A 15,282-nucleotide genomic window follows, 5' to 3' on the forward strand; every position below is an offset into this window, starting at 1 on the left:
CTCTCCTTCGTGGAAAATGACTGACTGTGATGTAACGCTACAGGAATCTCATAATGGAAGCATCTTTTTATTATTCAGGAGGTGAATGGATGGGAGAGATGGCCTGGCTTAAGAGATGGAGAGTGTGACAAATGAAGACATAAAGACAACTGACAGATAAAGTTTTCATGTCAGAATGATGGTGATGAAGTGGGTTGGCTTCCTAGTGCCATGAAAGAATGGTGGTCTTTTACCTCATTTACAAAAACCTTTGGTGGACTAATTTATTTATTTTTTTTGGCCATTGGGACAATCATACTATATAAATGAGACATTGTCCCCATTTGAGCCATCCATCCATCCATGGAAGCTCATCCACGTTCGTATATTTTCGACCTTATTTGTTCAGTCCTAACCTACATCTCATGATCCAAATGGGGGTTGGACTTTCTCTTTACTAAAGTCAGGAAATGTTAAATTTTATCACTTCTGTTTCTGCCCTTTTCTACTTATTGATCCATCAATCTATTCCACCACATGCCTTAACTGCTTCACGTTAGGATGCAAGTCATACCTTCAGGGTGGAAACGACACTTTTCTGTATAATGGAGTTAAAAATAATTCTTTTACCTGCTTTTTTGCTTTTCTCCAAACAACCTGCTGGAGAATCTTGTTCTATGAGGCTTATTGTTTACATATCCCTTCATTTGGATTTGGCCTGCACGGCTTCAACTGTTGTTCAGTGAAGGCTGTCAGAGCTTAGGATTGTTTCTGGGAATATTTGCTTATTTAACATTTGCTTTGGTTTGCTTAAAATCAGATTCAGTTAGGGTGCCATTTCACAGAACTTTGGAGCAGAGTTCATTCTTCAACAAAGAGTCCACAAAAAACTTTTACAAGGTTTCATTGAAGACAAACATTCTGCAAACTTGGAAATCCTTCTTCTGATTTCAATTTGGATCACCTCTTTGTGACTCCAATTTATACAGCGTTTTGATCTGCATGTATCATGGATAATGTCTGAAGACTTTAAATGTCGCCGGTGCTTTCGAAAAATGAGACTGCCGGAAGTGAGTGAACAAAATGGGTTATTTACTGTTTTTTTTTAGTGCAGTAAAGTTACTAAATATTGAGCTATGACTGGACAGTACAAACAGAATGAAGACGAGGACATGCAATGACAGAGAGAACATAAGGTAAAGGGAAACTGGACGATGACAGCCATAAATCCTGTATGCATAAGTGTGTTCTTCTGATGCGACCTAGAAACAGAAAAATGAAGACTGACCATGATTTTTTTTCTTTTTTTTTTTCTTTCTTGCATTTTTCTTTCCTTCTCTCTTTCTCCTCTCATGGAGCAGGAACATCACTCTCTATTCTGCAGGTCAGAGAGGGAACAATTAAGTGTGGAGGGCGCTGGGAGTCGCTGACAGGTGATGAATGGCCAGGCCGGCTGCAAGTGACAATATGCAGACAAGCCGGATCATTTGCAAATGGATGTGGGGAGATGGAGGATGGGTGGGGTGGATTGGGGTGGTGGATGGAGGCGAGGAAAGTCAGGGGCAGGAGGAGGGGGAGAGAGAGCTGGAAGGGGGAGAGAGGGGTTAACCCTTCCAGAATCATTTCTCAGCAGCAGGAGGAGGTGGTGGAGGCGCAGCCACCTGCCCAGTAGAGAGGCTCATTTGTTAGAGCTGATGGAGGCCTGAGGACAACTGGCGGCCATGGGGAATACACTGCAGGTAGCATCAGCACACCACTATGTTGACCAACAGCCACAAAATCAGCTCAGCTTGATTGAAAACAGCTTCCCTCTAGTTAGTTAACTGGAGATTTCTATGTGTTTTTACCGGTTGTCATAGCAGGACGTCATTAGGGTTTCATTTGATGTCGGCCGAGTTGGATATATATTTATAAAAACAAACTAGCACAAATGTTTGCACTTCTGTAGTTTTGACAGTAGTGGAAAGAAGCTATTAGCTCAAATGGTATCTTTGCTCCTGCTACCCAATTTACACCTTCATTCAGCCTTTTTCTTTCAGTCTCACACAGTTGAACTAAGATGTGGGCAGAAGCCTTATTTAGTCACCTGACATGTAGATCAATCACTTACTTGATCCCTAATGCCCTTAACAAGATCAGTCTGCAGCAGAGGACATACGAGTTACTCACATAAATGTGTTGTCCTTGATATAGCTATTGGCACTTGCAGTAAAACCTCAGGTAGCTTCAGTTTAAAGGTTTTACGTATTAGAGAACAAATGAACTTCCGATAATTTACAGATTTTTGTAAAAACAAAAATACAAATCTGACCTGTCTCTCACCTGATTGTGGAGGAATTTTTGATCACTCTTCTTTTACATTTTTGCTTCAGCTTCAACTAATGATAGAATATTTTGAGCTCCACATGAATTCCTCAGTGTACCAATGATTTCTCTCAGCATTGCACACTCTGACTTTAGGGTGAATTATATAGGATGTCTACTCCTGAGTAGACTGGCAGCTGTCTTAAATGTCTTCCACTTGTGAATAATCTCTTTCTATGAAGATCTTTAGAGTTTTCATAGTTTGGAGATGAGATGGCCTTATTGCATTTTCCCAGATTGATAATGAAAACGTTATTTTAAGGTCCTCATGGATGTCTTTCCACCTTGGTGTTGTGCTGTATTGTCATTCAGATGGCATTTTGCAAAGCCCGGTCCTAACCACATGAACTTTTATTGACATGACTTCACAAAAGGCTGTGATGACTTTCGGTAGAGGCATACATTTTACACAGTGGGTGATTATTTGAGGTTTCTATTGGCGTGTCCAATCAAAAGAGTGACAACCATTGTGTACATATCTAGTTTTTATGTTACTCATGTATTATTTCCTGTGATATTAATCACTGCCAGTTTTATTTGACAGGTGTTGGATTTCTGGTCAGTAACACATTTTTTTTTTCTTTTTATCTTTTGCTACCTCTCATCTTTTCCATTTAGCGAGTAGTGAGGGATTGTCAAGTTCTCTTGTTCATGCATATGGACTGACCATCTGCAACAACACGCAGCAAAAATAACCAAAAAACGATATGCTAAGTTGACTCCCACTCTCCATACATCATTACTACCACATCTGCAAACAGCTTGTACTCTTTTATTGGGCTTGAACCTTTGGCGACGCATCTATATTCAGCACACATCATGTGTGGATGTAAGGAGAACACTCTGAGGAGGCTTCAATCAAACTCAAACATTTACTGACTCTAATGCTGCTTATTTTACACCCCAGAGTTGGGAGGAGAGCTCAGAGGTGCACGCGGTGGCTTTGATCCCTTCCTCTCTGGTGTTTGTCCTGGTTATGGTGTGACGGCCTGTCAGGAGACACAGCCGAGGGGACAGTCGACTAAATCAGCTCGGATCAGACCTGATCTCCTCACACACAACTGGCCGGGCATGACGGTGTGCTGACCAGCGAGCGGTGAAGAGGCCCAGAGTTGGTGTCCCACCTAATCTTCATCAGACCTCAGCAGCTCTGACCCAGAATCCCCGTTCTCCCCCACGACCTGCCATCCACCGCGCTCTCTGACCACGGCTCGGTCGCTCAGGTGGACACACACTCTGTGACATGATGGCTTTGGCACCGTGGGCTCCTGTGCCCAGTAGCCTGACTGTCAGCCCAAATATATAAAAAGAGGAAAAGAAGCAAGGGATGGGGAGGAAGATAGATGGATGGGGAGAAGAGGAAAAACCATCCTTAAACAATTCACTCAATAAAAAAAATCCTGGCGTCCTAGTGCAGGTTTGGAAGTTTGGGAAAGACTAATTAAAGAGTTAAGTTGAGATCAAATCTCCAACCTGCCCTCTCCACCAGGAGAGGGCAGTGGAAGACAGTAAACCTGAGGTCAACAACATCAGAGTTAAAACTGGAATCTGACTATGAATGTGAGGAACTCAATCAGAGCTGCCAAATACTCAGGCTGGTAATCACCATGAAAACTTACATTTTATGCCCTGCACCACTCTATAAAACCTGCTGTTTTTATTTTCTGCTGGTAGACAGAAGACGACACAATATGGTGGTAACCTGCCCAAGGCAGCTTGATAAATAAATAAAACTAATGTCGTCTCTTTTGTCTCGGTGAAGGCCACGAGAGCAAAGCATTAAGTTCACATCGGTGGGTCCTCAGGCAGTACTTGTGACAAACCGTAAAGCACTGTGAAATATTGTATCCAGACAATGGAGAGCCGAGGAAGCTGTGTTCATGTAGATCATGTCTCCATTGTCCAGCAGCTTCAGGAAAGTTAGTTTTACATGCTTTTTCCTTACGTCAGGCTTCAAACAGGATTGGCGTCTAGAAGAAAACCAAGGAGAGCTTTGAGCGTTTTCATCAGATGTTCCACATGGATTGAAAAACATAATATGTCATTGATCCATGTGCTCAAATATTTGTAAGCTCAGGATCACAGCACAGCCTGTCAAGCATGTAGAAGTGGTGAAGACAACGTAGTTGAACCTGAGTATCAGAAACAGGAATAGAAGGAAATTTGAATGATGTAGAACATGGCGGCGTGGTTGTTGTTGGTAGACAGGAAGAATTGAGTCTTTCAGATTCTTGCAGAGTTCTGAAAAGCACAAAATATGAAGTGAGCAGTAGCTGTGTGGACAAACATGTCCTGTTTATGTCGGAGGATAATGGTCAGAGTGGTACAAAATGAAAAGAGGCAACAGAAACTCAAAGAAAAAATATTGTGGAGAGTTTGATGGTCTCTGCCACTTGATGTTCACTATTTGGCATCCTAACGAAGGAGTTATTAGTGAGTTGGACCCAAAATCCTAATGCTTGTGTATAGAATGTTTGACATTTTTCAACAGTTTTCTCTGAATACCATAAAAACAACAAAGTTAAAACAATAAAGATCGACTCTCATATGCAATTGAGGATTTAGCAAGATGATCCCATTTCACCTCTGGACAGGAATCTTGCTGTGCTGCTCTTTTCCAGGTTTTGTGCCTGTTTGAGAGTTTCATGTATAACAAGACATAGGTCTGCTCCATTCAGTCTAAAATTGTTGGTTTCCTTCAAACTGAGATTTCAGCTTTCAGGACAAACGGATGTCAGATAAACACACTGGCTACCACAAACCAAAGAAGTGGTTCAAATCTCCAGACTTCAGATTCTCATCCTGATCGTTGCTGTACTGCATCAGCCATCATCTCCTAATTAACCTCCCTGCTGCTCCTGTTTAACTGAAGCCGCTTTAGATTTGTGTGACTTGGCTACCGTGTTTGTGTGTTTTCTTGATTTTTATTATTATTATTTTTTCCCCCTGCCCACAACAACACAAAGAGGCAGGTTACGGAGCCAAAAGTCGTGTTAGCGCTGGAGGATGGAAAAGACACAAGAGGTCCTTTAACACAAAAGCAAGGATTTGGCTCTGCAGTGTTTGGGACGAGTGTCAGAGGACGGAGCTAATTGTGGTGAATGCAAAGCTTTGGCAGTGCCTCGTTCTCCTATCAGATGCCAACATTATTCTGTGTGTGGATGTCTGCGTGCATGTGTGTGTGTGTATGTGTGTGTAGTCATGCATTCCCTCACTCTTTTGTTTGTGTATTTCTCTGCTTCCTCCAGAGGCTCTGGTGGAAAATGGTCGGCAGTCGGACTGCCAAAAAGGGCCTGATTTAGTTGTTTTCCTTCTTCTGAGGTAACTTAGCTTCAGATCGCCATTAAGTCCTTGATTTGTTATTCACATGCAGGACTCCCTCACCTGTGAGAGAAATTTTTAAAGTTTAGCACTTAATCAGCTGAGAGTGTGTCGACTTTGTTCAGCCAAGGTCTTTGAATACTGATCCATCGGTATTTAAAACCAGTTGTTCTATCAATGCCTCAGATTGTGACAAACTGGTAAACATTTAGGATTCTGACCCACAAATAATGGTGACAGAGAACTGTGACCCTACAAAGTCATGATCAGCTAGTGACATTGGTTGATTTAAGATAATCACCAGTGCTAAATTCCTCTTTCTGTTGCAGCCTTAAATAAAAGTATTGATTGGTCAATGCAAACTTAATGAGACGCAGGATGTAGTGGTCAATATTTTTAATAAAATCCATTGTCACTAAATGTTTTTTTTTTTTTTTTTACTTTAGATTTTCCACAACTTTTCCAAAAACTTTTTCACTTTCTTTTATCTGGATGTTTTCCAAAGTAGCCGCTACACCACCCATCACCCTCAAAACTCAAGTTTGAAAAACAAATATTTTTTTTAGCATTGTGAACGTTTTGAAGCCCTGGAGATCTGCCTTGCTCATTTATAGCCTCTAATTGAAGGCAAACCTAATTAGGACGCTACATATCCCTTTTTCTCATTTCCTCTCTCAGCATCATTATATGAAAATTAATACCGACCAACACATGCATTACCCGCTGCTTTAATTCTGCTGGAATTAATGAAGGTGAAAATAATTCTCTTTGAAAACAGAGGAGGGGAGGATAAAAGGTCCTGAAGTGGGAGCGCACACTTGTTTGTGTCATGAGACTTCTGCTAACTTGCTCTAAATAAATCAGTGATTAGCATTTTTCCCTTTAAACGGAATAATTCCAACTTTGATATCTGTAATTGTGCTTAAGGGCTTCTGCGCTCCTCCACTGGCTCTCTGCTCAGTGCAGAGATGATCACAGCTGCTTTTTATTCACTTCACACTCATTCACAGCCCCTTTGCTGCTTCCACAGGAGTTGAGAGGTAAAGTTAGCCAGGTGCTGCAAAAAATATGAACATCACAGAGCAGGAAGTGCTGAAAATGGTTGGTTAAAAGTTGATTTTTCAGTACATAAAAAAAAAATCAACATTCAGAGTCTCAGTTTAAGAGAATAACACGTGTCGTTCTACTGGGAGTCAAAATTTCAAGTTATTTTAACTGGATTTAATGGTGTTTGGGCTGCAATTACCCTGTAATAAAAACAAAAAAAAACCTTTTAATATCAATTTGACGAGCGTTGGTGAGGTGCTGCTAATTATATGCAAATTTTAAATGATTATAAGAGTGAACATCTCAAGAAAAGCACAAATCTAGGTAATGTGCTAGATGTTGGAGCTGCTCATTCTGTAATAGGCCATTTCTAACTGGATGTTTTTTCTCTCTATAAGGTAAAATTATACTCAGAAGTGGAAAAACATTGCTTCCTGTCATTGTAGGATTGAAGGTTCCCCAAAAATCAAATTGAGGAATACTCAGAGAAATTACAAACACCTTGTGCTCCATCTCAGACTCCACAAGGTTCAGTTAGCACAATGCTAAAGTCGAGGACAGAACAGGAAGACTGCACTGTTACAAAGTACTGGCGGAGAAATCCAATGGTTTGCAAAGGTTCATGTGAATGAAGCACAAAGTCTCGGGGTGCTGATGGCACAGGCTTCAGCTTTAGCCAAGCCTTGCAGTCATTGAGCCAACCATGAACTTTGCTGGATACATGACATGATCTAGAGTCAAATATGAGGTAATGTGTCCCTAGAGGTGAAGCTTGCCCCCACCTGGACCATCATCCCAAACCCAGCAGTAAATATACAATAGGATGGCTCAATAAGAAAAAAAAACAGTTTCAATGGTCCAAACTTAGATAAAAGTTATGGAGAAACAACTGGACCAAATGTCAGTTAAAGTATAGCAATGCTTCATGGGCCCAAATTCCTCTACAACGACATAAAGTCAGGGAAAAGACAACTGAGACTTTAACATGTTGGACATGGGTTTTCACATATTGCTTGATTCAATTTAAGAAGTTTTCTGAAAGTAATCGGAGTGTTCAGTTATCAATGTGGCGAACATAGAAACACTCCAGCTGAATCAGAGGGACTCGGCGTTTGCTTATGGCAGCAGATCACCAACAGAGGGTGGTGTTGCACCGCTGGTCGGAGCTCCGAGGGTCATCATTCGGAGCTCATCACTTCACCTCCAGCCTTTTCTTTTCTGCTTTTCATCACTGGAGACAGGATCAGAGAAGCGAATCGTCCCTTTAATGGACGAAGCTGACATTCAGACTTGATGGCTGCTGTTAAGAAGGACGCCTACTTACAGAATGTGTCGTTCCTAAAATTTATTTTAAGTTTCCATCTATATTAAATTATTATAAATTATATTTTAGTGGGATTTTATGTGTTTAATATTTTAGCGGAAAAAATACACTTTAATCACTTAGTTTTATATCAGTTTCTTTATGAAAAGAAAGCGAACACAGTTAAAGGATGTTTATTGGGCTATTGTTCAGATGGATGCCTTTGTAATAAACAAAGAGCTCCTGATTGGCTGAAAAAGTGGAAGAAGAAGAAAGAGTGAAGGCTCACATCAAACATTCCTCTCACAGCTCAGATCCTCTTAAAGTGCACATTTGTTTCTCCCCGCATCAAGTTTAATCTGCCAGCCTGCATCTCCACTCGTAAACATCAATATTAGCAGTTTAGCGGTGAACAGTTGCCGGCAAAGTGATCTTAAAACTCCAAAGGACACCTCCACGTCCCTCTAATTAAAATTTAACCGCGCCAAACGATGCGATGGAGTAAAAAAAAAAAAAAAAAGTGGAGGAAGGAATTATTTAGAATTAACATAAAAACAAACACGCACATACATATATATGCAAATGAAGGGACGGATGGAAGCAGGACGCCATAACTCACACTGATGGCCTTTAAGTGAGAAATCACCTCTGGAAAAACGTCCAGTAAGGAAGCGGAATGATGCACCTGTCGCCCATCTGACTAATGAGCCAATCAGGTTGCAAGGACAAGAAGCCCATGATGCTGATGCTGATGCTGGCCGCAGTGAAGAAAGCCTCATTCTCTGCTCCAAAAAGTTGATTGCAATTAGTCTTTTTTTGTTTTGTTTTGTTTTGTTTTTTAATCGCAGAGAAGACAGATTCATTAATTTATTTTAATTGCTAAAAGAAGTTGAATGTTTTAAGTCCTCTCTGTGGCCTGATGATGCGGAGACAGAGGGTTGCAGGGATTCCTCCACACGTTAAAATGGCTGATCTGCAGGATACACCTGCCATCTCCCCAACTAAGTACGGAAATCTGTAGGAATCAGGACGACAACCGCAGGTTTGTCTGTGTTGGAGGCTGTGATGGATGAGAAGAAACCTCGGGCCTGCTGCAGCCTCCACGCTCTGCAGAGAGGAAGCTAAAAAAAAAAGTGAGAGGAGCGATTTCATTTCTCTGGTCAGTTTGAGCGACCACGGCTTAAAAAAATAACTCCGCTCCCTCTGACACTGGCGCGTTCCCATCAAATGCAAAAAAAAAAAACAAAACAAAAAAAAAAACATCCTAAATGTTGCTCTTGCTTTGGCGTCTCCCCTGGAGGGAGGTGTGTGAGGATGGGAGCCAGAGTGAAGGTGGTGCCAGGGAGGAGCGCGGAAATGCAGTTTCCAGCCGCCTTTAAAGCCCTCAATGCTATCCAAACCCCATTTAAAGGAAAAAAAAAGTAAAATTAAATTAATCCAGTTTAACGTGTGAATAACAGGGTCTCACTCTTAAATTCACACCTCTAGATGTTCATTTCTCCCCGAAGCTGATTTGACTCTTTGAGGTCACAAAGCTGCCACGTTAACGCACATCTCCACCTAAATTAATCTTTTAAACTCTCCGACACCCATATCTTATCCTGACAATCGAATAAACAATAATTACATTAGGAAACTGTTTTTTTTTCCCCACTTATATTATTCGAATCTGAACGAGATCAATACTTGCGTGTGATCAGTGTCTGTGTGCGTGTAGCAAGGGCCACAACTGAAGAGCAAGACATGGCATCTTCATCCCAAATTTATCAATTATACAATTGATTAAAGAATTAAGGGTCAGCTCTAATTTTAGTAAAATGCTCTACTCGCTTCTAGGGTGATTTTTTTTTAACCTCTGTGCACGTGCAACACAAAAAGGTCATTTTTGTAAAGTCCGAATAAATCTAACAATCGGTTGCGTTTAAAGCTTTACAGAAAATTTAAACGGCGGATAATTACGAAAAAAGAAAAAAAAAAGACCGCCCTGCAAAACGCAGTGCAAAACCAAGTGCTCGTGCACAGTGTCCGAGCAGGTGTGCACGCGCTTCGGGTCACTTCTCCAACAGAAAACACCAATCCCGCTTACGCAGCGACGCTTCCGCGGCGCGGAGATGACTTGAGCGACTGTGGCCACTGCTGCCGTGCGCGACACATGCCCGAGTGTGAGTGTGAGTGTGTGAGAGTGTGTGTGAAAGCTACCACTAGTCGCCCCCAGTGCTCTTCAGTCTCCACTCTCCCTTCTCACCGCAGACTGAACGTCACGTCCGCACTTGAACTTGAGTTTTCTCCCACCGTAGAAGCCAGAGAGCCGCACAGAGCCACGCAGAGCCACGCGCGCGCGCCGGGGGGATGCGAGACTCCTCCGCGAGCACAAAGAGAAAAAGAGGGTGACAGACCGTCCTCGGACCAGTGCCGGGCTCTGACTGCAAGAGTTAAAGTCTGAGAGGCCGGCGCTGAGTGCAGCGCTGGAGGTGCCCACCACTTGGCGAGAAGAAATCTGGATTCCTGTTTAACACGCGTCAACTGAAGTCTAGCCACCCGCGTCACTCCTGCACACAGGACCGGACAGTGTCCAGTGTCCGGAGAGTGGACACAGAGACGGACAGAGCATCAGGAGGTGACCCCGCCGCCTCTCCGCTCCGCTCTTTTTTTTTTCCTCCGCGCTCCTTTGAGGGGATGGTGTGAAAGCGACGGAGGAACGAGCCCGGCTGTCCCCCCCTCCCTCCGCGCTCGAAGAAGGGAGGCGCGCAACCACTTTGGCACCGAGCTCCGAGCGAGCGCCCCGGCGCCCAGCGCTGCGCCACGGCCGGTGACCGCAGAGCGCAGCAGCCGCTGCCCACCGAGGACAGATCCGCCGCGCAGGGGCCAGTCCGCGGGCCGCACCTGGGGCCGGTGCGAAGCGGTCAGCTGGGGGTGACCAGTGAATTTTGGGGCCAGTTTGGCCGCGTGCAGGAGCAGCAGCCGCAGGAGGAGAAGAGGGAGAAGGAGGAGGAGAGCCGACCTTTCCTGCGCAGCTCTCCGGGCGATGCCAGTGTAAATGCCAGGGCGATGTCCCGACGAAAGCAGGGGAACCCGCAGCACCTGTCCCAGAGAGAAATCACGCGTAAGTTTCCCTGCATCACTTTTCTCACGCTCACATTCCGATGTTGTTTTTGCTTCTTTTTTTTTCTTGTCTTTTCTGATTGCATAGAAGGAAAAAAAAAATCTACATATTCAGATTTGGCACGGAAAGTTTTGTGAAGTGTCCCCTGAGGGATTGTTCTCCCATTTTTCATAATTAATTGGTAGGAATTAGTCAAATTCTTTAAAGCGCTTATCTGATCTACTCGGTACAAAATAACACGCTGTCAGTGGAGCTCAGAATTGATCAGTCAGTGGAGCTCCGTGCGCAGCTGAAGGAGCCGCGCACGGAGGAGCCGGAGGTCCGTCCCGAGACGAGGTCGGTGCTCCGCTCCTGGCTGACTGTGAAGCTGCGATTTATTCAGCAGAGAAATTGATATTTTAGATTAAAAAAAAAAGGCAGTTTAATCTGTCAGATTCCTGACTTAGTTTTCTACACAAAATAACACACTTTTGTACAGTTTATTCATGTTTCATTTCAGAGACTGAATGTTTGTTTTTATTTATTTTTTTTAAATAATTGACCAACATAACTTTTTTTTTTTTTTTTAAAAACTGCATAACAAAAATGGTTTCAATTAAACAGACGCCTCTACATAAATATGGGATTTTTTCCACCACTTTGTTTGTCCCGTTCAGACCCACCATATGAAAGCTGTTCACAACGTTTGGATTATTTGACACCAAACTAAAATGTGCTGCCCTAATAAGTGACAAACACAATCTGCAGGTCAAAAGTTGTCTTCTAAATGAGAAACGATCTATTAAATTTGATTAATTTAGTTTTTCTCCAAAAGAAAAGACAAACATCTTTGACATTTAATCTTGTGTGACATTTGAATCCCTCATATTAATCCTTGGACTTCAAACAGTTTTCATCTGTGAAGCTTTGCTCTCAAACATCTGAGCGTGAAGATATTTATTTTGTTTATGGCCTCGGATCATTTTTTCGGGCTGGTTCGTCCTGGCAGCAGGGAGACAACAAGCACTGAATGACCTTAAATGTTTTAACAAACTTTCTTTTTGCACTGGGGGTGCTTTTAATTCCACAGCCTGGTTGTGCTCAAATTCCGCTGTGCTGTAAGGCCGACCTGCATGCAAGGAAAAGAAGGAATTTCAGCGAATTTCAGCGAATGCTTGATCTTAAACTATTCTCTCTCTGTCTCTCTCTCTCTCTCTCTCTCTCTCTCTCTCTCTTTTTTTTAAGAAAAGTGCCGCAACTTTGCGCAGCAGCTCCCCGGGAGGCCTGCGGAGCGTCACTTGGTGCGCTCTGTAAGTTTATCAGAAAGCTGAAAATGGGGATGTGGGAAGTCAGGCGGAACGAAAGATTGCAGGTTAATAAGCGAACTTCCTGTTTGCGTAGTTGTTCTGTGTGCAGGTCGGTCGGACGCATCTGAATTATCCGCGTTCAGGCTCCCGTACTTTACCACGTTCTGTAATTTATGTGCAAGCGAAGGTCCTGGATTTACTCTGCTTGACAACTCGCATGTGCACACACAGATGCACATATTTATGTGAGAAGTAAGACATGTAAATGTACACACCTCCCCCAAAATCTACATAATTCCTCTTGAGCTGCCATGCGCTAAAATCCATCAGATGCAGGTTTTTATTCAAAATTTTTTGCAAAACACTCCAAAAAAAAAAACAAAAAAAAAACCGCCCTGCATTTTAAAATCTGAATTCTGCATTAAGAGGGAATGTGTGGAGATGGTGAAGCTAAACTTTTTAAATGAAGTTTGGCCATGAAGCGCTCAGATGTTTTAGTTTTTTTCTTAGTGGATGCTCTGTTTATGGAGACTTTTTCCATCTTAAAGTGTGACAGCCTTTTCTTTTTAGATTCAGTAATGAATTGGTCCTGGAACCAACTGGTGAATGAATCTGAGGAATAATCTGCATGTTTATCGTCTCCAGTAAATCCAGCTCTGCACATTTTTTCACTTAAAAGAGGAAGAAGAAAAAAAGAAAAAAACAAAGAAAAAGAAATCAAACCAGAGTGAGAAATCTCCTGATCATGTGCAGAGTTTGTCCCTCAGAGACAATAAGAATCAAGACAGTTTCTGGTTTTGTCTGATTTGATGCACGGTGAATAAAAAAAAAAAAAAAGAAAAGAAAAAGAAAGAAAGAAAGAACGAAAGAGAAAGCCCGGCTCTCCTCCAAGGAGGCTGATGGAGTGTGAAGAAGAGGCGCAAACAGGACGAGAGCTTTCATTACGCACGCGCGCGCGCACGTGCTCCGTGTAAATTGCAGTCGCCCACTTGAGATGCATGTTTCCCTTCGGCTTGTCAAATAGCCGTGCACCCCGCTGGGGCTGAAGTCTTTGTTAGAGGCGGAGAGGAGCCTTTAAAATGCCACAAATGAAACTGCTCTCCTGCTCAGCGGATTCTGATAAACGCACCGGTTCAGCTTAGGGTCACTAAAGCAGCAGCTGAACGCGTGAGATGTGTGTGTGCTGATTTACTTAAACCAGAACGTGAAGGGATATTTGTTGCCCCCACCCCCCACCCCCTACCCACACACCCCTCTTGATTTTTGTAAACCGGTGCAGTTTCCTATTGCTTTTGTAGCATTTAAATCCTGCATGGAAGCCCACGAATGCGCAAGAGCATGTCTGAACTCATGGCTGCACACACGCTTAAACACACACTCCTGCATACCAGAGTACTGGCGTGCTCAGCTGAGGTTTTACTGTTGTCTGCTTGCACTTCAGCACCTCAGCACCTCCTCCTGTTGGTGTTCACTCCGCTTAAGCTAGGGGGAGCTATCAGGCTGGGAGCGCTGGAGCAGAGTGTGTGTGTGGTGTGTGTGCGTGTGTGTGTGAGTGTGTGTTTAATCAGATGACATCAGTGCTGGAAGACCACATTCACCTCTTTAACTGTCAGCAACTGCATGCTGTGTACTTCTGGGTCTTATTTACAGTGAAAACTTCACTGGGGCTCACTCACTGTGCGCTTAGTGCAAGGATTTAAGCATATCTTCTGGACCTTTTCTTTAGTTTATAACACTGAATAATTCTGGTAGCACCCCTATGGGATTAGTCTTTCATCTCCACACATTTTTCAGGGTGGGAGTGATTAATTTTGTGTAATTTTATGCTGAACCAAATGTTTTGTAGTAGGCATGGGCTGGCTAATGGTGTTAAAAAGTTTTTTTTTTTTTTTAAAACACGTTTAAAATTTTCCACCATAGCGTTCCTAAAGCACAGTGCTCCAAACCTGTGGCTGTGAACTGCCAGTCAGCTGTCTGAAAAAAGTACAGCTTTCTTCATGCTTACAAAGTCGGCACACTTTGATTTGTGAAAATGTTTCCTGTCGCAAATACAAAGTCGTTCATGGTGTCGTAACGCGTCATGGTTGAGGTAATGCTGTTTTAAAACTACTGGATCTTTCTTTTCACTCGAATCTGTTTATCAAAGTCAAAACAACACTAAATGTTACAGAGTTTTGTATAACTAAAACAACATCATTCACTGATTTAGCAAACTTAACGACAAAACAGAACAAAGTAAAAATAAAAAGTAAAAAGTCACATTTTGTGGATTAAAATTAGTTTTATTCAAAACGGGGAGGATTTGTCCACAGAATAGGAGAACAAACATCATCCGATTCCCCTGCTTGGCCTGGAATTGTTTGCTGCTCAATATGAGTACTTTTTTCATGTATTTCTTGCTCTGGTTTTGATGGTTGACAGCAGACAGGAAACGGCAGAAGAGCGAGAAGGTGATGGTTTGATCCTGAAACACCTGCAAACCGACAAACACATCGTACACTCTGCACCAACACAGTCGGATTCATCTCCAGTTGCTCTGTCAAAACAAGTCGCAAAGTAAAAATAGTTGATGCACAGTAAGAACAACTTTGTGTCTGCAGAGCTCCTGCATCCAGCTGCAGCCGCATGCGGCAGCGAAATGAGCTCAGAGGAAATGAACTTAAATCAAATTTTGATATCTCAATACCATCCTGCGTGAAAGTGTGTGTTTGTGTGTGATAGTGTGTAGCCTTACTAACATTTTTATCTTGATTTCAGAGCTCGCTACACACACAAAAAAAAAAAGAAAACACGCACTGGCATTTTTTTTTTTTTTTTTTTTTTTTTTTTTTTTTACTTTAAATCCTTCAAAAAAAAAAAAAAATTTTTTTTGTTTTTTT

At 42.5% G+C, this 15,282-nt stretch overlaps 1 protein-coding gene and 1 long non-coding RNA gene across 2 annotated transcripts in view; both read left to right on the forward strand.

The window, feature by feature from the left end:
* The first annotated feature begins 351 nt into the window (after positions 1–351).
* On the forward strand, positions 352–3,035 carry LOC106954739 (uncharacterized). Its single transcript, XR_001426417.1, has 2 exons — positions 352–2,605; positions 2,718–3,035. It is a non-coding gene; the product is annotated as an uncharacterized LOC106954739 (long non-coding RNA).
* A 7,045-nt stretch (positions 3,036–10,080) lies between these two features.
* bcl11ba (BCL11 transcription factor B a) overlaps positions 10,081–15,282 on the forward strand; it is a 46,847-nt gene continuing 41,645 nt past the window's right edge. Inside the window, exon 1 of the mRNA XM_015044464.1 lies at positions 10,081–11,117. Within this exon, the coding sequence (XP_014899950.1) occupies positions 11,063–11,117 (55 nt within the window). The 5' untranslated portion in view covers positions 10,081–11,062. The remainder of the gene's footprint in view (positions 11,118–15,282) is intronic.

Source organism: Poecilia latipinna, unplaced genomic scaffold (assembly GCF_001443285.1).
Source record: "Poecilia latipinna isolate Pla-1442-1.1 unplaced genomic scaffold, P_latipinna-1.0 Scaffold676, whole genome shotgun sequence".
In the NCBI taxonomy this organism is placed as follows: domain Eukaryota; kingdom Metazoa; phylum Chordata; class Actinopteri; order Cyprinodontiformes; family Poeciliidae; genus Poecilia; species Poecilia latipinna.